This window comes from Trachypithecus francoisi, unplaced genomic scaffold, assembly GCF_009764315.1.
Source record: "Trachypithecus francoisi isolate TF-2019V2 unplaced genomic scaffold, Tfra_2.0 Lachesis_group12, whole genome shotgun sequence".
In the NCBI taxonomy this organism is placed as follows: Eukaryota; Metazoa; Chordata; class Mammalia; order Primates; family Cercopithecidae; genus Trachypithecus; species Trachypithecus francoisi.
In genome coordinates, this window is record NW_022681457.1 from 69,533,547 (window position 1) to 69,555,725 (window position 22,179).

The following is a 22,179-nucleotide window of genomic DNA, read 5'->3' on the forward strand; positions in this document are numbered from 1 at the left end:
CTGCAAAGTATCCTTCCCCAAAATGTTTAATCTGACCTAACAGTGCCTCTGGACTCAAATTCCCTTGTACAGAATACGCAACAAAGAGAACACGGCTAAATGACATTATAAAGAAAGAAGTCTAAATACATAGACAACTTTACTGGGCTAGTCAAAATTCAATCTCATTTTTTAAGAATGAGGAGATGGATCAGGCCTTTTCAAAACTATCAGGCAGATAGTCAGGGTCTGTGAAGTGTGCCAAAGAAATAATCCCCTGCACCACAGGCCATACATTTCAATCCCTGTATCTTTAACCTAGTTGTTAAGTTTGTCTCCTCCAGAATCGAAGCTGTAAAGCTACAAATTGTTCTTCAAATGGAGCCCCAGATGCAGTCCATGACTAAAATCCACCACGGACCCCTGGACTGGCCTGCTAGCCCATGCTCCGACATCAGTGACATCGAAGGCACCCCTCCCGAGGAAATCTCAGCTGCACAACCTCTACTATGCCCCAATTCAGCAGGAAGCAGTTGGAGCAGTCGTCGGTCAACCTCCCCAATAGCACTTGGGTTTTCCTGTTGAGGGGGTTACTGAGAGACAGGACTAGCTGGATTTCCTAGGCCAACTAAGAATCCCTAAGCCTAGCTGGGAAGGTGACCGCATTCACCTTTAAACATGGGGCTTGCAACTTAGCTCACACCTGACCAATCAGGTAGGAAAGAGAGTTCACTAAAATGCTAATTAGGCAAAAACAGGAGGTAAAGAAATAGCCAATCATCTATTGCCTGAGAGCACAGCGGGAGGGACAATGATTGGGATATAAACCCAGGCATTCGAGCCGGTAATGGCTACCCTCTTTGGGTCCCCCGCCCCGGCCTTTGTATGGGAGTTCTGTTTCCACTCTATTAAATCTTGCAACTGCGGAAAAAAAAAAAAAAAAGAATGAGGAGAAATGTCGTAGGTCAGTGGCTCTCTAACTCTGGTTAGTATCACAATCACCTGGAGAAATAAAAAACATAAAGGCCCAGACTTATAAGCTAAGGCTTAAGCCTCTGTAGCTTTTGAGAGCCTACATTCATAGGATTTCCAGGCTACAATATACTAAAGAGAGTTAACCAAATGCAATGCAGAGTCTGCAATGGATTCTCCTTTGAATATGAATAGCTGTAAAAGATGGTTTGGAAGCCAATGAAGAAACCTGAAAATGGAATATTACAGAATTATGAATAGTTTCCTTAAGGGTAATTATGGTACAACGGCTATATGATTTTGTCTTTATGTTTGGGTGATACATATGTTGATTAAATAAAGGGTAAAGTGTCATGATGTCTAAAACTTATTCTCAATGGTACAACAAATATACAAAATATAAACGTGCAAATTTGTTAATAATTTTGAATCTAGGTGGGGGTATATGGTTGTATATTTGACAATTCCTTCCAAACCCACAAGTATCAACTAGGTTTACCATCTTTTATGGGCAGGATTTGTGGTATCCCAAAGCAATTACAATAGTAACATCAAAAATCACTGGTTATTGATCACCATAATAGATACATAACAATGAAAAAGTTTGAAATATTCTGAGAATTACCAAAATGTGACATAAAGACATGAAATGCACACATGATGTTTGGAAAATGGACCTGATCATCTTGCTCACCACAGGGTTGCCACAAACCTTCAATTTGTATAAAACACAATAACTGCAATGCACAATTCAGTGAGGTATGCCTGTATCTGGTAAAGTATTTCATAGGGAGTATATTGTGAACATAACAACTACCCTATATTCCTCATTCAAAGACTTTCTCACAAGAAATATCTTCTCCAAACACTAAGGTATTTAGTGTGGCTATAAAACGCCTCACATTCCTTACACCCAAAGATTTCTCGGAAGTATGAATACTCTGATGTTGAGCAAATCCCAGGCCATGAGGAAAGTTCTTCACACATTCTTTCATGTTCACAAGATTTCTCATCAGTATGAGCTCTCCAGTGTTGAGTAAATTTTTCATACACAGTGAAGGCTTGTCCACACTCCTTATAGTCATAAAATTTCTAACTATTATGAATTTTCTGATGTTAAGAAAGCTGATAATCCACAGTAAATGCTTTCCCACATTCCTTACATTCTAGGGTTTCTCACCAGTATGAATTTTAACGTGTTGAATAATGTTTGAGCTACAACTAAAGGTCTTCCCACATTCTGTACATTCACAGGGCTTCATACCAGTATGAATTCTTTGATGTGCAGTCAGGACCAAACTAAATCTAAGTTTTCCCACACTCCTTACATTCATAGAGTTTCTCACCCGTATGAATACTCTGATGTTGAATAAGGTTTGAGCCACTATTGAAGGCCTTCCCACATTCCTCAAATTCAAATGGCTTCTCGCCAGTATAAATGATCTGAAGTCCAGCAAGCTGTGTCAGAAAACTAAAGGCCTTTCCACATTCTTTACATTCAAAGGGCTTTTCTTTACCAGTGTGAATTTGGTAATGTTCAGTAAGTTGGTAATGATATCGAAAGGTCTTCCTCCACTCCTTACATACAAAGAGTTTCTCACTGGAATGAATTTTCTGATGCTGAGTAAGGTTTCAACCACGATTGAAGCCTTTCCCACACTCCTTACATTCACATGGTTTTACACCAGCATGAATACTCTGATGTTGAACATGGTTTGAGACACGATTAAAGGATTTTCCACATTCCTTACATTCAAGATGGCTTCTCACCTGTGTGAACATTCTTATGGCGATTAAGCTGGGTGGGAAGACTAAAAACCTTTCCACACGCCTTACATTCAAAGGGTTTCTCACCAGTATGCAATTTCTGGTGTCGAATAAGTTGCATATGAAGTCGAAAGGCTTTCCCACACTCCTTACATTCAAAGGGCTTCTCACCAGTATGCAATTTCTGATGTCGAATAAGGTGCATATGAAGTCGAAAGGCTTTCCCACATTCCTTACATTCAAAGGGTTTCTTTCCAGTATGAATACTTCGATGTTGATTAAGATTTGAACCACGACGGAAGAATTTCCCACATTCCTTACATTCAAAGGGTTTCTCACCTGTGTGAGTTTTCTGATGTTGAGAAAGTTGTAGGTAAAGTCTAAAAGCCTTCCCACATTCCTTACATTCATAGGGCTTCTCACCAGTGTGAATACTCTGATGTTGAACAAGGCTCGAGCCACGATTGAAGGCCTTCCCACAGTCTTTACATTCAAATGGCTTGTCACCAGTATGAATTCGAGAATGTTCAATAAGTTGGCAATGATATCTAAAGGCCATCTCACATTCCCTACATACAAAAGGTTTCTCATTGGAATGAATTTTCTGATGCTGAATAAGGTGTGCACCACGATTAAAGCCTTTCCCACACTCCTTACATTCATATGGTTTTACACCAGCATGAATACTCTGATGTTGAGCAAGGTTTGAGCTACGATTAAAGGACTTCCCACATTCCTTACATTCAAATGGTTTTTCACCTGTGTGAATGTTCTTATGGCGATTAAGCTGGTTGAGAAGACTAAAGGCCTTCCCACATTCTCTGCATTCAAAGGGTTTCTCACCAGTATGAATCTTCTGATGTCGAACAAGCTTTGTGAGAATAGTAAACGCCTTTCCACATTCTTTACATTCAAAGGGTTTCTCACCAGTATGAATCTGGCAATGTTCAATAAGTTGGTAATGATATCGAAAGGCCATCCCACATTCCTTGCATACAAAGGGTTTCTCATTGGAATGAATTTTCTGATGCTGAATAAGGTGTGCACCACGATTGAAGCCTTTCCCACACTCCTTACATTCATATGGTTTTACACCAGCATGAATACTCTGATGTTGAACAAGGTTTGAACTACGATTAAAGGACTTCCCACATTCCTTACATTCAAACAGTTTCTCACCTGTGTGAATGTTCTTATGGCGATTAAGCAGGGTAAGAAGACTAAAGGCCTTTCCACATTCGTTACATTCAAAAGGTTTCTCACCAGTATGAAATTTCTGATGTCGAGTAAATTGTATATGAAGTCGAAAGGCTTTCCCACACTCCTTACATTCAAAGGGTTTCTCTCCAGTATGAATACTCTGATGCTGAAGAAGATTTGCACTACGACTAAAGTATTTCCCACATTCCTTACATTCATACGGTTTATGTGTATTGCAAATAAGAGAAGCATGAGGAGTATAAGTAGGCAGTTTTGCACAGCTGATCATCTTTTGATTGATACGTCCTTCTTGATATCCCTGTAGTCCCTCAAATCTTCCATATTCTGAGTAGTTTCTAAAATAAAAGGCCTCGAGGCCAAGAGTTGTACTTATGTGCTTTATAACCTGTTTGGGTAAATTTACTTCAGATATGTCATTTTCTGGAGATACTTTCTCAGGTCCATATTTTGACTCCAAATCTGAAAGAAATGAAGAAAGCAAACCTATTTTATTTTCCTATAACATACATGCAAAGTCCTTTCATCAACTGAAACTATCAATTCAAACCAATAAAACCTTTATTGGTTTTATTAGCCAAAACCAACAAAGTTGGTAAATAGAACCTTTCTCGTATCACTTCCGTTTCCAGTGGAAGCAAATGCACATCCGAGCCAGCCTGGTTATGTACATGTAAAAATAGGAAAATGAACCACCAAAGGTTGAACCTAACTTCGTCGACTATCTATTGAAACATACTGATATGTTCTACAGGACTTAAGACCATGAGACCCATAGCTTCATAGTCAGTAATTAGAATGTCCAGGATACAATCCAAATATACTGGCATATACAAGAAAATTTCAACTCACATTGGAAAAGAAAATCAACAGCAGCATACTGCCAGGGGCCTGGGGATCACTCCACCCCTACTCACCATAAGAACCAACACGTACAACTGGGGGGCCTAAGGTCAGGTCCATCAGACCCAGCTCTGTGCCCAAGTCCCCAAGCACACCATCTGGGAACCTGGGGATCACCCTGATCCATCTACCACCTTTGCTACCTAAGCACTCATCACAGAGGCCTGAGGTCAGACCCATATAACCTGCTGCTACCTCCACAACTGGCACCTACCTGTACTCACAACCGGATGTTCTGTGGACTGGCCCACCCAGCCCATCACAGTCACCTCCAACACCAAGCACTTACTGCTTTGGAGCCAGAAGTTTGTCCTGTTCACTACTACTACCATCACCCATGCCACGCTTGCTGCCCAAGAATCCAAGAACCCATCCACCCACCCAGCATACTATTATCATCCAAACCACAAGGAGGCCAAAGAATCAATGTGCTTAGACACACTAATACTAGTACCAGCATAGACTACCCTGGGGCCCCAAAACAGGCATGTCTGTACTGCTACTGCCACCACCAGAGCCCAAGGACTTGCCTACCTAGTGTCCTAGTGCTAGGCCATTCTTGCATTAAAGGAATACCTGAGACTGGGTAATTTATGAAAAAATTAGTATTAACTGGCTCATGGTTCTGCAGGTTGTACAAGCATGGCGCTGGCATCTGCTCAGCTTCTGGGGAGGCCTTAGGGGGCTTTTACTCATCAAAGAAGGCAGCACAGGACAAAGAATGTCACACAGCAAGAGAAGGAGCAAGAGAGAGAACAAGGAGAAGTGCCATATATTTTTAATAACCAGGTACTGCAAGAACTCACTATTGTGAGGACAGCACCAAGGGGGTGGTGCTAAGCCATTCATGAGAAATCAACTCCCATGATCCAATTACCTCCCACCAGGCCCCATCTCCAACACTGGGGATTACATTTCAACTTGAGATTTAGAGGGGAAAATACCTAAACTATATCACTCCTCATCCCCAATAAAACTTCACCATACCCTCCACTAACCATCACAACCAAAGCCAATGAAGAAATCACAGACACCAATGACACTGTTTACAGTAAAAAAAAAAAAAATCGGCCGGGCGCGGTGGCTCAAGCCTGTAATCCCAGCACTTTGGGAGGCCGAGGCGGGCGGATCACAAGGTCAGGAGATCGAGACCATCCTGGCTAACACGGTGAAACCCCGTCTCTACTAAAAAGTACAAAAAACTAGCCGGTGAGGTGGCGGGCGCCTGTAGTCCCAGCTACTCGGGAGGCTGAGGCAGGAGAATGGCGTGAACCCGGGAGGCGGAGCTTGCAGTGAGCTGAGATCCGGCCACTGCACTCCAGCTTGGGCGACAGAGCGAGACTCTGTCTCAAAAAAAAAAAAAAAATCATAACACTATATAACAACACTACTGCACACACCCAGAATCAAAGTGAAAATGCTCTATCCAACCCTATTAACCATAGATACATCTTTAGGAAAAAAGCCTCCCCTACAAAAGCAAATTCAAAAAAATGAGAATAAACACAGGAAGTCACAAAAAAAAAAAAAAAAAGAAGGAAACATGACATCTCCACAGGAACATAATAATTGTCCAGAAACATTCCAATGGGGGGAAAATGTTATATCCTAGCAAAATAATTAAAAATAATTATATAAAGAAGCTAAGTGAGATACAAGAGAATTGGAAGAACAATACAAAGAAATCAGAAAAAAAAAAACAAAAAAACCTCAGGATAAGAAGAAGAAATTTACCAATTTCATTATAAAAAAGAACCAAACAGAAATTCTGAAACTGAATAATTCATTGAATAAAATATAAAATACATTAAAAATCTTCAACAACAGACTAGATCAAGTAGAAGAATCTCAGAACATAAAGCCAATTCTTTTGAAATAACCCAGTCAGACAAAAACAGAAAAAGAAAAAGAGAAGAAGAAATAAAGACCCTGTGTGGGACATCATAAAACAACCAAATATTTGAAATTTTGAGGTCCCAGAGATGAAGAGAAAAAATAAAGGAAAGAAAATCTATTTAATGAAATAATAGCTGGAAACTTTCCAACTCTAGCAAGAGATGTAGACATCCAGATATAGGAAGCTCAGACATACCCAAATAGATAACAACACAAAAAGGTCTTCTCCATGGCACATTATGGTCAAAATACAAAAGTCAAAGACAAAGAGAGAGGCCGGGCACGGTGGCTCGAGCCTGTAATCCCAGCACTTTGGGAGGCCGAGACGGGCGGATCACAAGGTCAGGAGATCGAGACCATCCTGGCTAATACTGTGAAACCCCATCTCTACTAAAAATACAAAAAACTAGCAGGGCAAGGTGGTGGGCACCTGTAGTCTCAGCTACTCCAGAGGCTGAGGCAGGAGAATGGCGTAAACCCGGGAGGCGGAGCTTGCAGTGAGCTGAGATCCGGCCACTGCACTCCAGCCTGGGCGACAGAGCGAGACTCCGTCTCAAAAAAAAAAAAAGACAAAGAGAGAATACTAAAAACAGCAAGAGAAAAGCATCTAGTTACTTACAAGGGAACTCTCATCAGCCAAAGAGCAGATTTCTCAACAGAAAGAAATGAGAGAGAATGAAATGATACATTCAAAATGTTGAAAGAAAAAACTTGCCAATCAAGGATACTATCCTCAGCAAATTATCCAACATAAATGAAGAAAAAATAATATTTCCCAGACAAAAGCTGAGGGTAGACCAGCTCTACAAGATATGCTTAAGAGTCCTACACTTATAAGTGAAAGAATATCTACCATTGTGAAAACATACAAAATTATAAAACCCACTGACACAGCAAACACACAAATAAGGAGAAAGAACTCAAATGTTATCCCTATAGAAAACAACCAAACCACAATGATAAAAAATAAAAGAGAAACAAAGGAACAAAGGATATACAAATCAACTAGAAATCAATTAATAAAATGACAAGAATAAGCCCTCACATATCAGTAATCACATTGAATGTAATTGATTAAACTTTTCATCTAAAAGATATAGACTGGCTGAATGGATTTTTAAAAAGTGACCCAATTATATGCTGCCAACAAGAGACTCATCTCACTGGTAAAGAAACATATGGATTGAAAGTAAAGGAATAGTAAAAGATATTCTATGCAAATAGAAACCAAAAGTGAGCAGGAATAGCTATATTTATATCAGACAAAAAAGATTTTAAGTCAAAAGCAGCAAAAAGAGACAAAAAAGGTCATGGTATAATGACAAAGGGATCAATTCAGCAAGAGGATATAATAATTCTAAACATACTATAATCCCAACACCAGAACACCCAGATATATAAGGTGAATATTAGATCAAAAGGGAGAGAGATATATTCCAGGGCAATAATCACTGGGGACTTCAACACCCCACTCTGAATTAGACAGATCATCTAGATAGAAAATTAACAAAGAAACATTGAATTTAAACTTCACATTAGACAAAACAGGCCTACCAGACATTTACTGAACATTTCATCAAATAGCTACAGAATACACATACTCTCATTAGCACACAGAACATTCTCTAGGATAGACCATACGTTAGGATGCAATTCTTAACAAATTCTTCAAAACCAAAATTATATCAAGTATTTTCTCAGACATGGAATAGAACGAGAAATCAGTAATAAGAGGAACTTTGGAAACTGTACAACACATGGAAATTAAACAACCTGCTCATACATATCCACTGTGTCAAGAAAGAAATTAAGGAGGAAATCAAAAAATTTCTTGAAACAAATGAAAATCAGAATTCAACATAGCAAAACCTATGGGATACAGCAAAAGCACTGCTAAGAGCGAAGTTGATGGCAATAAACACCAACATTGAAAAAGTAGAAAGATTTCAAATAAACAATCCAATGAAATCAGGGCAGAACTAAATAACATACAGACTAAATAATACAAAAGATCAATGAAATGAAAAGTTGTTTTTTAAAAAACATAAATATAATTAATAAACCACTAGCTTGACTAACCAAGAAGAAAAGAGAATAACCAAAATCAGAAATAAAAAAGGAGATATTACCACTGACACCACAGAAACAGAAAAGATCATCGAAACAGAAAAGCTGAACAGGCCAATAATGAGTAATGAGACTGAATCAGTAATAAAATGTCGCCCAAAAAAGAAAACTCCAGGACTGATGACTTCACTGCTGAATTTTATCTACCAAACAAAGAACTAATACCAATTCTCCTCAAACTATTCCAAAAAATTTCAGAGGAGGAAATTCTCTTTAACTCATTCTATGAAGCTGGCATACCATGAAACAAAAACCAGACAAGACAGAAACAAAAAAAGAAAATAGTTCTAACCTAAAGGTACATGAATGCCTACATTTATTGTAGCACTATTCATAATAGCAAAGACATGGAATCAACTTAAATGTCCATGAATGGTTAACCACCTGGCTAAAGAAAATGTGGTACATATACCCCAAGGAAGACTACATAACCATAAAAAAGAACAAGATTATGTACAGCAATATGGATGGCACTGGATGCCATTATCCTAAGCAAATTAATGAAGGAACAGAAAACCAAAGACTACATATTCTCACTTATAAGTGGGAGCTAAACATTGAGTACACATGGACACAAAGAACAGAACAACAGACATCAGGGCCTACTTGAGAGTAGAGGGTGGGAGGACGAAGACCCAGAGACTACCTATTGGGTACTATGCTTCTTATCTGGGTGGTGAAACAATCTGTACAGCAAACCCGCCACAACATGCAATTTACCCATGTAATAAACCCACTCGTGTACCCCTTAGACCTAAAATAAAAGTTGGAAAATAATAATTAAAAATAAAGAAAGAAATGGTGCTGGAGCAACTGGATATCCATATGCGATAGAATGAAACCAGACCCCTATTTCTCACCATATACAAAAATCAACTGGAAATGGATTAAAGACTTACATGTAAGACTCAAAACTACAAAACAACCAAAAGAAAACATAAAGGAAGTGCTTCAGGACATTGACCTAGGCAAACATTTTCTGGTTAACACTGCAAAAGCACAGGCAGCAGAAACAAAAATAGATCAATGGAACTGTATTAAACTAAAACGCTTCTGCAGAACAAAGGAAACTATCAACAGAGGGAATAGACAAAATTAAATGAGAGAAATTATTTGCAACTATTTCTCTGACAAGACTCAAATAACAGCAAAAAAAAAAAATCCTATTAAAAAGTTGGCAAATGGGCTGGGCATGATGGCTCACACCTGTAATCCCAGGAATTTGGGAGGCTGAGGTGGGCAGATCACCTGAGGTCAGGAATTCAGGAACAACCTGGCCAACACGGTGAAACCTCATCTCTACTAAAAATACAAAAATTAGCCAGGTGCGGTGGTGGGCACCTGTCATCCCAGCTACTTGGGAAGCTGAGGCATGAGAATTGCTTGAACCCAAGAGGCAGAGGTTGCAGTGAGTCAAGATCACATCACTGCACTCCACATTGCAGGACAGAGCAAGATTCCATTTAAAAAAAAAAAAAAGTTTACACTGGGAAAAACAGAGGGAACTTACTCCACTAAAAGGGGAAGGAAATAAGAGAACAGAAATTAGGTGATTAGTAAATGATGAAGTTCCTTGGCGACGGCTTCTGCTATAATCTTTACTTCCTTCCCAGGTCTTGGGCATTTTTATCCAACACAATTTAGGTCGTCGAAGAAAGTTTTTCAAACCACCTCTCAGGGGTGTGACTCCTTTCTGAGGACATGGGCTGTCCGGGACAATGATGGCTTCCCCCTGCCTGCTTTGCTCTCACTTACCTGGATACCATCTGCTTGTTTCTTTCCTGACAACCATCCAGGGCTCTTTCTCTTGCTCAAGTAACGTAATCACATCTGGTTTAGAAATGGAACTTCCTGCATAAAAGGAATGACACATGTAGAATTTTTTTAATACAAAATTTTTTTCCAAATCTTTGTGACCTGCTTAAACTTATAATAAATTACAAGTCAAAACAATATTGAGAAGAGACTTCAGATAAGAGTGAGAGGTCGAGTAAGAGTACTCTTTTCTAACTATGTTAGAAAAGGACTTTCTTTCATTTAAACTCAGAATCTTATCCCTCAGAAAGAGGTATAACTGAATGGTTGAGAGCAGGAAACTTCAAGCCAGACTGCCGCGTTCAAATCCTGTCTCTGCTACTCACTACTAGTATGACCTCAGGTAAGTCATTTAAACTCTGTCCTTCAGTTTTCCCAGCTCTTAAATGGGGATGATATAATACCTATTTTATAGGATTGAAACTAAGACTAAATAAGTTAATGTAAGTAAAACACTTCTAACATTACCTGATACACAGTAGCACAAAGTCAAGATTATGTTTATTATTGTCATTTATTTTGCATCCTTAGACATGTACAGCTCACTCAGTATATTTACTCAATGAAAATACATAGGCCGGGCGCGGTGGCTCAAGCCTGTAATCCCAGCACTTTGGGAGGCCGAGACGGGGAGATCACGAAGTCAGGAGATCGAGACCATCCTGGCTAACACAGTGAAACCCCGTCTCTACTAAAAACTACAAAAAACTAGCCGGGCGACGTGGCGGCGCCTGTAGTCCCAGCTACTCGGGAGGCTGAGGCAGGAGAATGGCGTGAACCTGGGAGGCAGAGCTTGTAGTGAGCTGAGATCCGGCCACAGCACTCCAGCCTGGGTGACAGACCGAGACTCCGTCTCAAAAAAAAAAAATACATAAACTCCATGGCCTGAAACTTTCAGCTACAAAACAAGTAACGCAATGTTTATTGAAGGAAATGAAATGCATTCACTTTAGTGTTAAATGAATTTCTGTCAACCCAGTCAGTATATGTAAATAACAGACATTTTTGTTTGTCTGTTTTTGTTTTTCAGACAAGGTCTCAGTCTATTGCCCAGGCTGGAGTGCAGTGATGGGTACAGCTCACTGCAGCCTCAACCTCCCAGTGATCATAGAGGTTTCTTTGATAGAAAAATTCAAGACACTCTTCTCCTTACAGGTGGGCCAGAAAAACAAAAACAAACCAACAAACAGAAAATCTACAGTAATTCTGACATCAAACATAATATGAAACCTGGTTCTTAGACAATATCTTTCAATGAATGTACAAGATTTCAAATTCAGCCCCATGGTCATGGACAGAAAGAGGCAATTACAGAGAGGACTAGCGTAATGGAGGCCACTGTGGAGTAGGCAAGAGGCAGGGGCTCCAGGGAGGTGCCTGTTTTCAACCCAACAAATCTCAATCCATTCCTTTGGGAACAAGAAGAAGGAATTCAGCCACCTCTTAAAAGATAGCCCTGAAATTCATGGTGAAGAAAGCTGATATTCCAGAGAGCAGACACAAAAATAACTGGGACCAATGACCTTACCCAGTGAGATCAGGTGGCTATAGTTCTCCAACATCACGTCCCTGTACAAGGTCCTCTGTTCAGGCTGCAGGCACTCCCACTCCTCCTGAGAGAAGTTGATGGCCACATCCCTGAATGTCACTGATCCCTGAAACCACAAACACATGTATTATGGTGAAATTGAAGAAAATTGTTTCAAGACGAAAGGAGAGGAAGTGAAGGAGTGTACTGTAAGAAAAAAGCAATATGGAAATTCACAGAGTGCCTGCACATTCCTCAAGAATCCTGCTGCTGGCTGAGCATGGTGGCTCATCCCTATAATCCCAGCTACTCAGGAGGTCGAGCTGGGAGGATTGCTTGAGCCCAGGACTTTGAGACTAGCCTGGGCAACATAATGATATCCTGTCTCTGCAAAAATTAAACAAGTAACTGTGTGTGGTATCACATACCTGTAGTCCCGGCTACTTGGGAGGCTGAGGTAGGAGTATAGCTCGAGCCCAGGAGTTCAAGGCTACAGTGAACTGTGATCACGCCACTGCACTCCAGCCTGGGCCACAGAGCAAGACCCTGTCTCAGAGAAAAAAAAAAAAAAAAAAAAAAAAAGGTGGGGGTTGCATACAATTGAAGAATGTTCTTAATCCTCAAGCTCATTATGGTATGAGATGATAGCAAAAGTATTTTTTCTTGTCATGACAAATGATTTGTATAAGCTGCATGAAAGTCAATATAACTGACATATTAGATTTATTCATTTTTTTCTATTTATACATTGAGGATGGCCAGGGCCTCTAAGGATTTTCCCAATTCTGATAATTTTTTTTCTTTCCTAAGACAAAGTCTCACTCTGTTACCCAGGCTGGAGTGCAGTGGCACGATCACAGCTCACTGCAACCTCCACCTCCCGGGTTCAAGCAATTCTCCTGCCTCAGCCTCCTGTGCAGCTGGGATTACAGGTGCGTACCACCACAATAGGCTAATTTTGTTGTTATTGTTGTTGTTGTTGTTAGAAGAGACGGGGTTTCACCATGTTGGCCAGGCTGGTCTCAAACTCCTGACCTCAAGTGATCCACCACCCGCCTCGGCCTCCCAAAGTGCTGGGACTGCGTGAGCCACCACGTCTGGCCAGAGAATCTATAATCACCTATCATTCATGCCCTGAATTATCTTCTCCCTGTTACTGCCCACTATCCTCACTGATCACTTTCCTAAAAGCCTCATAAAGCAGAACATCTTGTCACACTTGCAGACTGAGGCCACTCACTATGGAATTCTACCTTAGCTACCTGGAAAGCTCTAGTCTGTGAAGTTTCAAAGTATTCCCAAGTGTGGTCAATCATCTGTAACTTATCAAACCCATAAGACCCTGTTTCCCTGTGGGGACTGATTCCTCCACTGTTCCAATATTCTTCCTGACCAAGGTCTGAGTACAGAGCACAGACTGAATAACCTGTTCAAAGAAAACATCAAAGCCAGTAGGAAACAGAGGTACAAATAGGAAGAACACTGACTGTTTTTTTTTTTGTCACCAACCTTCACTATAATGGGACAAATTGGGGTGTAAGATCATAGATCCTAGGTAAGAAGCTTCAGGTTAAATAATAACAGTCACCTAACCCGAAAGTCACCATATTTGAAGGAAAAAAGAGAAATACCAACTTACATGGACCATGTTTCTAGAATTACAAAATTGGTCAATCTTCCTCGTGCTTCTCCCCTGGAAAACAACAACAAAAAAAGGCCATAATTAAAGCTGTGTCTCAATGCTCTCAAAGTACTGAAGCAAATAACTATTTTATTCTCCATTCCTATTTCTCCAACTACTCCTGCTAACATGCACACTTCCACCACCTCCCATCACTCCCCTTGTCCCCACACACACTCTCTCACAAATAAATTGGCAGTGAACAGGTGGAGTCGGGATGAAACCAAGCTCTGGCCTACATCCAAGGCAACCTGCGGCAGAAGCATGAATGCTGAGCACAGGCATTTCTGCCTTGAAGTTGTGGCTTCCAGCCAGTCCTCTATTCTTGGGATACCTATCTTGGCCTAGGACTGGGCCTCTGATCCTGCCCTAAGCAGATCCTCCTCCCCTAGTCCCACCTTTCAGAGCTGAGAAGGGATCGCATCATCCAATCCAGAACCTCTTTGTGAACTCAGGACTGGGTGCAGTGGGGCAAGGCATGAGAACTGGAAAGGATATATAGACAGAATTGCAAGGGCAGTGTTCAGCATTCTGAGTTCAGCAAAAGCCAGTTGGTTAATACAGTTTAGAACATCCGTGTAATAGAATAGGTGGTATTCTATGATTAACAGAAAAATCAGATTACAAAACAGGATAATATGATTACATTTGTAAAATATATGTATATAGAAATATTAATAAAAAGACTAACAGACATCAGTAGAAAAAAATTTAGAAAATTATATGCATGTTAAGAGTTCTCCTCTGTGTAGCTCCAATTTTCTTCTTTTTGCTTAAGAAGCAAAAAGGTGTGGTCGGGCACAGTGGCTCACACCTGTAATCCCAGCACTTTGGGAGGCCAAGACAGGCAGATCATGAGGTCAGGAGATCGAGACCATCCTGGCCAACATGGTGATACCCCGTCTCTACTAAAAATACAAAAATTAGCTGGGTTTGGTGGTACATGCCTGTAATCCCAGCTACTCGGGAGGCTGAGGCACGAGAATCGCTTGAACCCAGGAGGCAGAGGTTGCAGTGAGCCAAAATCGCGCCATTGCACTCCAGCCTGGCAACAGAGTGAGACTTCATGTCAGAAAAAAAAAAAAAAATTGTAACTACACCCAGGCATTAACTTGGAATATTTACAGTTATATTCACATATATATATCTATACACACACACGTGTGTGTATGCATCTCTATATATGGACATATGTAAATGTACATACACATTTCTTTCCTATGAGGAAACTTCTCCAAATGAGATGAAAGACACTTTTTATTTAGATATCTCCCTTTGAACTTGGGGGGAAAAAGTCAGGATAATCTAATGAGCTATTGTTTTTACTTAACGAGTTTGTTTCCTTTATTTTCCAATTCTTGACCAACACTAAGATGTCTATGTTTTTCTATGTATGTTGGAACAATTTCTAGAAAAAATTTTCTGCAAGTCCCCAACCAATGACTTGTATGCATTAATGATAGTCTATTTCTACTTTTGAAGTAAAAAATAAAAACAGAGTTATCAGGAAAAAAACCTGAGCCTGTCATGAGGTTCAACAAGAGGTTAATGCGACTATAAAAAATAACATCAGGTAGTTCTAACACCTTTTAGCTGTATCTCACCAATATAATTAGATATTCTCATTATCAAGATTCTTCTTCGAATGAACACAATGCAGATAAGTGGCATTTGCAAACTATGTGAGAAAATTTGTGGAATATACACCACTATGCTTGGTTTCCTTCTTCACCAAATAACCAATTAAAATATTATTTTAGATATAATTCTTATAGAATGCCTTTAGATATGATTCTTACCGAATTCTTATACAAAAACCCTATCTTAGTATATGGGATTCACATACAATATAACTATTTCTTTTGGGGGGGCGGGGTGAAGTCTTGCTCTGTCACCCAGGCTGGAGTGCTATGGCCTGATCTCAGCTCACTGCAACCTCTGCCTCCCAGGTTCAAGCAATTCTCCTGCCTCAGCCTCCTGAATAGCTGGGATTACAGGCGCCTGCCACCACCCCTGGCTAGTTTTTGTATTTTTAGTAGAGACAAGGTTTCACCATGTTGGCAAGGCTAGTCTCAAACTCCTGACCTCAAATGATCTGCCTGTCTCAGCCTCCAGAAGTGTTGGAATTACAGGTGTGAGCCACCGTACCCCGTCTCACGCAACATTTTCTTGAGTATTATTGCTCATAGCATGAATATTGCTTAATGATATATCAAATATTTTTCTTTTCATAATTCCTTATAGACATCATTTTATTACCTGCATAATACTCTATCACTTGGGTCTAATATGATTAACTTAATGATTTCTATATTACAGAACACTTAGTTTATACAAGATCATTTACAATGTCATTCCAGATATCACAATCTTTTGATTCTAGACCACGGTTTCTCACCCTAGGCACTAATGACATATTGTGCTAGATAATTCTTAGTTGGGGGAGTGGGGAGAGCTATCCTGTGCATAATACAATGTTCAGCAGCATTCCTGACCTCCATCCATTAGATCTAAGTAGCACCCTCCCTGACATCATGACAACCAAAAGTTTCTAAACATCACCCCAGCTGAGAAACAATGTTCTATCTAGATCAATGGATCCAAACCTCATGGGTCACATAAATTTTTTTATAATCTTATGAAATGATACACTATTTCTCCCTCTAAAACCCACATTTATAAATTTCTATAATACTTCAATATTTTATTTCAAGAGCTTTTGGTCACTGAGACCATAAATGGAATCACAAGAACTCAGGTTAAGAATTTCTGTCCTAGGCCGGGCGCGGTGGCTCAAACCTGTAATCCCAGCACTTTGGGAGGCCGAGACAGGCGGATCACGAGGTCAGGAGATCGAGACCATCCTGGCTAACACGGTGAAACCCCGTCTCTACTAAAAAATACAAAAAACTAGCTGGGCGAGGTGGCGGGCGCCTGTAGTCCCAGCTGCTCGGGAGGCTGAGGCAGGAGAATGGCGTGAACCCGGGAGGCAGAGCTTGCAGTGAGCTGAGATCCGGCCACTGCACTCCAGCCTGGGTGACAGAGCGAGACTCCGTCTCAAAAAAAAAAAAAAAGAATTTCTGTCCTACATTGCTTACAGAAATAGGAAAAAACAAAAAATGCTAAAATTTGTATAGAACCACAAAAGACCCAAATAGCTAAAGCAATCTTGAGCAAAAGGAACAAAGTTGGAGGCATCAAACTATCTGACTTCAATATATACTACAAAGCTATAGTAACCAAAACAGCAGGGTACTGACATAAAAAAAGACACATAGACCAAAGAAACAGAATAGAGAGGCCCAGAAAAAATCCATATATTTATAACCAACTGAGTTTTGAGGAGGGTGCCAAGAACATACAATGGGGGAAAAGACTCTTCAAAAAAAAAGACTCTTCAAAAAATACTACTGTGAAAAGTAGGTATCCATATGCAGAAAAATGCAATTAGACCCTTATCTCAAACCATTATACAAAAATCAACTCTAAACAGATTAAATACTTAAATGTAAGATCCTAAACTATGAAACAAATAGAAGAAAACATGGGGGGAAAGTTCTATGAAGCTGATCTGAGCAATGATTTTTTTGGGGATAAGACCTCAAAAGCAAAGGCAACAAAAGCAAAAATGAACAAATGAAATGATATCAAGCTAAAAAGCTTCTGCACAGAAAAGGAAACAATCAACAAAGTGAAGAAACACCATGTGGAATGAGAGAAAATATTTGCAACCACATATATAAGAGATTAAGATCCAAAATATATGAGGAAGTCAAACAACTCAACAGCAAAAAAAAAAAAAACCTGATTAAAACATGGGCAAAGGACCCGAATAGGCACATCCCAAAAGAAGACATAAAAAATGGCCAATAGTATATGAAAAAATACTCAACATCACTAATCATAAGGGAAACGAAAATTAAACCTGCAATAAGATATTACCTCATACCTGTTAGGGTGGCTACTAGAAAGACAAATGTTAACAAATATTGGCAAGAATGTAGAGAAAAGGGAACTCTTGCACACTGTGGACAAGAATGTAAATGGGCACAGCCATTATGTAAAACAGTATGAAGCTTACTCAAAAAGTTAGAAATGCAACTACCATATGATCCAGCAATCCCAATACTGGGAATACATCTCCAAAGGAAATGAAATTCGTATGTCAAAGAGATACCAGCACAGCCATGTTTATTACAGCACTATTCACAATAGCCAAGATATGGCATCAACCTACGTGTCTAACAATGAATGAATGGATAAAGAAAATGTGGTATATATGCAGGTATATATACACAAGGGAATACTATTTAGCCATAAAAAGGAAATTCTGTCATTTGCAAAAACATGGATGAGCCTGGAGAACATCATATCAAGTGAAGGAAGCCAAGCACAGAAAGACACATGATCTCACTCATCAGCCAAATCTAAAAAAGTTGATATCACAGAAGTTGAGAGTAGAATGGTATTTACAGATCTGGGATAATGTGGGTGAGGGAGGAAGGAGGGCAGTGTTGACTGGGGAAATGTTGGTCAAAGGATACAAAATTTCAGGAGGAGAAGTAAGTTCAAGAGATTATTACACAACATGGTATCTACAATTAATAACAATATTCTGTAGCCTTGAAAAATGCTAGGAGAGTGGATATTAAGTGTTCTTACCACAAAAATGATAACTATGTGAGGTAATGCATTGTTAATTAGCTAGATTTAGTCATTCCACAATGTATACATACCATAAAACATCATGTTGCAGATGATAAATACATACAATTATATCTGTCGATTTAAAAAGAATTTCTGTCCTAGATCATTTGAGCACCTCACTCATTTTCTTAATATACAAGCAGCAATCGCATGAATCACATATTCCCAATGCTCCAGTTCTATAGACAGTCAAGGGGAATGACTTAAAATGACTACACAAAAACAACAGTTAAAACATATTAAACGTTATTATATGCCTATCTCTGCTCTAAGGGGCTTTATGATATTAATTCATTCTCATGACAGAACCAACATTCCAACCTAAATACTCTGGATCCACTCCCCTATTCTTAACCACAACACTGTATTGCCTCTCACAGTCCACACACACACACACACACACGCCCAAAACACAACGGAGCTGCCAAACCTCAGAGAGATCTGGCAAGTATTACAAATATCATCTCATGGACTCCCTGGAAAAATCCTGGCTCTCGTTGATACCAATTTCTATGCGGTCACTTTTCCACTCCCGAATGCCTCACAGACTAATGGAAATCATCCAACCATCTCCATTCTTCCCTGTTTGGAAAAGGAGGTCTGTAAAGACCAACTGATGTCTGGTGTGTGATTCCACCTAAACACTAATCTCCTTCTTCCCAAATATGGGTCTAAAATGGAGTTTTAATATTAACTACTGGAGGTGTATTTCCATACCAGCTTCGAAAAAGAGAGCGCACAGGAAGGTATGAACGATTTGCCAAATGGTTTTGTGAATATTAAGTGGAAAGGTGAAGGGGGGTGCATGAATTAATTTGCATATCCCCCCAGATTCACTGAAAATTTACGGGAATCTCAATATTCTAAAGTCAAAAACGCATTTCTTGAGCAAATACAAAGCACGAACTCACCCTTGACTTTTAGATGTGCAGAAATAATGCTCTCATCTTCCTCCAGGTGCTTCTTTTGGATGATAACACGACTGGGGAAGGGTACGGCAAGCGTGAGACTCCAGGTTTTTCTTGGAGCGCAGACTAAGTTTGAAAGCACCCTCCCTCCATGGCCACAATTTCCCTCACTTCACACGAAATAGGAAGGAAGTGAAAGGAGGCGGAATCGGTTCAACCAGTACAACCAGTTTGGAGCTGCTTTCTGGGGACAGAGCTCTGAGGACGCTGTGGTTCTCAACATGTAGCTGCCCTCCTGGGGAACAGTCGGGGGCACTTCTGCGCTTTCTTGTGTAAAGCTTCATTCTCGGCTCAATATCTGACCTCCCTACTGGGGCCATTGCTCTGCTGCAGTCCCCGCAGCTGTAAAGGGGAAAGAGGGAGGAAGCAGCAGGAGCTTACGGGCACCAGCATAGTGACACTCACACAGCCCCAGCAAAGTGCGCTGCGGCCACACGCCTTCCCGGGCCCGTGCATAGGGCCTCACGCACACACTCACACAGTCCCCTCCGTCACTCATAATCTCACAATCCCCCTCGTCTGATGCCCGTGCACACGCACGCCTGGGGATCCGACAGATCCCGTCTGCGCCCCGGGGTTCCGACTCTGAGCACCTCTCTCTAGCCCACCCGCACTGTCGGGTCAGTCAGGTTCCAGCCCCAGTCCGCAGAGACCTCCCGCAGCCACGGATCTCTTCCTAGGACGCGAAGACCTCACCCCACTATGTCGTCGACCCCTGGAGACCGGAAGTGAACTTGCGCGGTGGCCGCTGGGAAATACAGTCCTGAACAGAAAAAGCCTCAGAAGCCTTGAGTTCTGATCCTCTCAGGTTGATCCCAGCATACTATGGGGGCTGACCCCTAAGGGAGCCGAGCCTAGTGGATTCGTGGGAGTTCCAGCCCGCGGGGTGCACAGGTTTCTGCCTTGGGCGAGGATCCCCATCTGAGAGGAGCGTTTCCCTCTCAGAGCGTCAGTATAACTTTTTCTCTCCATGGAGAATGCAAATGAGCAGAACTTTTAAAGAAGAAAGAAGAATTTAAAGTAAAATTATGTCAAGATGTGGGTGCTTTAACTCCCAGCAATAGGCTTCCACTTCTCTGTGCTATTTGAAGGGGACTTAGGATAAATTTGAAAAGCTTGAACTAAAGAATTGGTTGGTTATATACTAGGAGAGGAAGTATGGTTCACATTGGAGATTTCAGAATCAAATGTCCTGGATTCCTCGAGACAATGTTCCTGTTACCTGGAGAGAAAAACGTGATTCAGGACGACATGGAAACGGATTAAAATACACAGAGAATTACTTGCTTTATCTTGAAGGATGAATAATTAACACTTGGTTAAAATAGTATAAACAAATGCAAAAAAGGGCTTGCTTTTCCTAGGAAGAGCCTGATTTCACTGTTGTACTCTAACAACACTGAACTTTCAAAATCATTTTTCTAGTTTCCTATGCTACATAAGGAGGAAACATGGAATACTAAAGAGCAAAACGTCTTTTCATTCCAGAATTGTGACAGAAAATGAATAACAAGATAATCAACTCAACCATATCAATAATCACATTAAATGTAAATGGTCTAAACACCTTAATTTACAAAGATTGTCAGATTGGATTTTTAAAAAGTCAGACCCAAATGTCCATCAATGATAGACTGGATTAAGAAAATGTGGCACATATACACCATGGAATACTATGCAGCCATAAAAATGGATGAGTTCATGTCCTTTGTAGGGACATGGATAAAGCTAGAAACCATCATTCTGAGCACACTATTGCAAGGACAAAAAGCCAAACACCACATGTTCTCACTCATAGGTGGGAATTGAACAATGAGAGCACTTGGACACAGGGTGGGGAACATAAGACACTGGGGCCTGTCGTGGGGTGGGGGGAGCAGGGAGGGATAGCATTAGGAGATATACCTAATGTAAGTGATGAGTTAATGGGTGTAGCACACCAACATGGCACATGTATACATATGTAACATACCTGCACGTTGTTGCACATGTACCCTAGAACTTAAAGTATAATAAAAAAAGATAATAATAAAAAAATAAAAATCAGACCCAAATGTGTGCTACCTACAGGTAATATGTTAAATGAAAAGCACTAAAAGGTTAAGCATAAAAGGATGGAAAAATATACACCATCCTAACACTAGTCAAAAAAGTTGGAGTGGCTTTTTTTTTTTTTTTTTTTGAGACGGAGTCTCGCTCTGTCGCCCAGGCTAGAGTGCAGTGGCCGGATCTCAGCTCACCGCAAGCTCCGCCTCCCGGGTTTACGCCATTCTCCTGCCTCAGCCTCCCGAGTAGCTGGGACTACAGGTGCCCGCCACCTCGCCCGGCTAGTTTTTTGTATTTTTTAGTAGAGACGGGGTTTCACCATGTTAGCCAGGATGGTCTCGATCTCCTGACCTCGTGATCCGCCCGTCTGGGCCTCCCAAAGTGCTGGGATTACAGGCTTGAGCCACCGTGCCCGGCCTGGAGTGGCTTTATTAAAAACAAAGTAGACTCCAGGACAAAGACTATTACCAGGGATAAAGAAGGGTACATCATAATAATGATAAAGCAGACAGCTCATCGAGTAGAAAAAACACACATAAATTTTGCTCCTAAAAGCAAAGCTTCTTTGGGAA

At 40.5% G+C, this 22,179-nt stretch overlaps 1 protein-coding gene across 1 annotated transcript; it reads right to left on the reverse strand.

The window, feature by feature from the left end:
- Nucleotides 1-1,191: 1,191 nt before the first annotated feature.
- On the reverse strand, nucleotides 1,192-21,184 carry LOC117092537 (zinc finger protein 780A-like). The gene is given in 8 exon segments (XM_033226239.1): nucleotides 1,192-2,054; nucleotides 2,056-2,117; nucleotides 2,280-2,697; nucleotides 2,783-4,398; nucleotides 10,618-10,713; nucleotides 12,206-12,332; nucleotides 13,845-13,898; nucleotides 19,505-21,184. Coding segments are annotated over 7 exon segments (2,604 nt in total). The 5' UTR covers nucleotides 13,854-13,898; nucleotides 19,505-21,184; the 3' UTR covers nucleotides 1,192-1,778.
- Nucleotides 21,185-22,179: the final 995 nt, after the last annotated feature.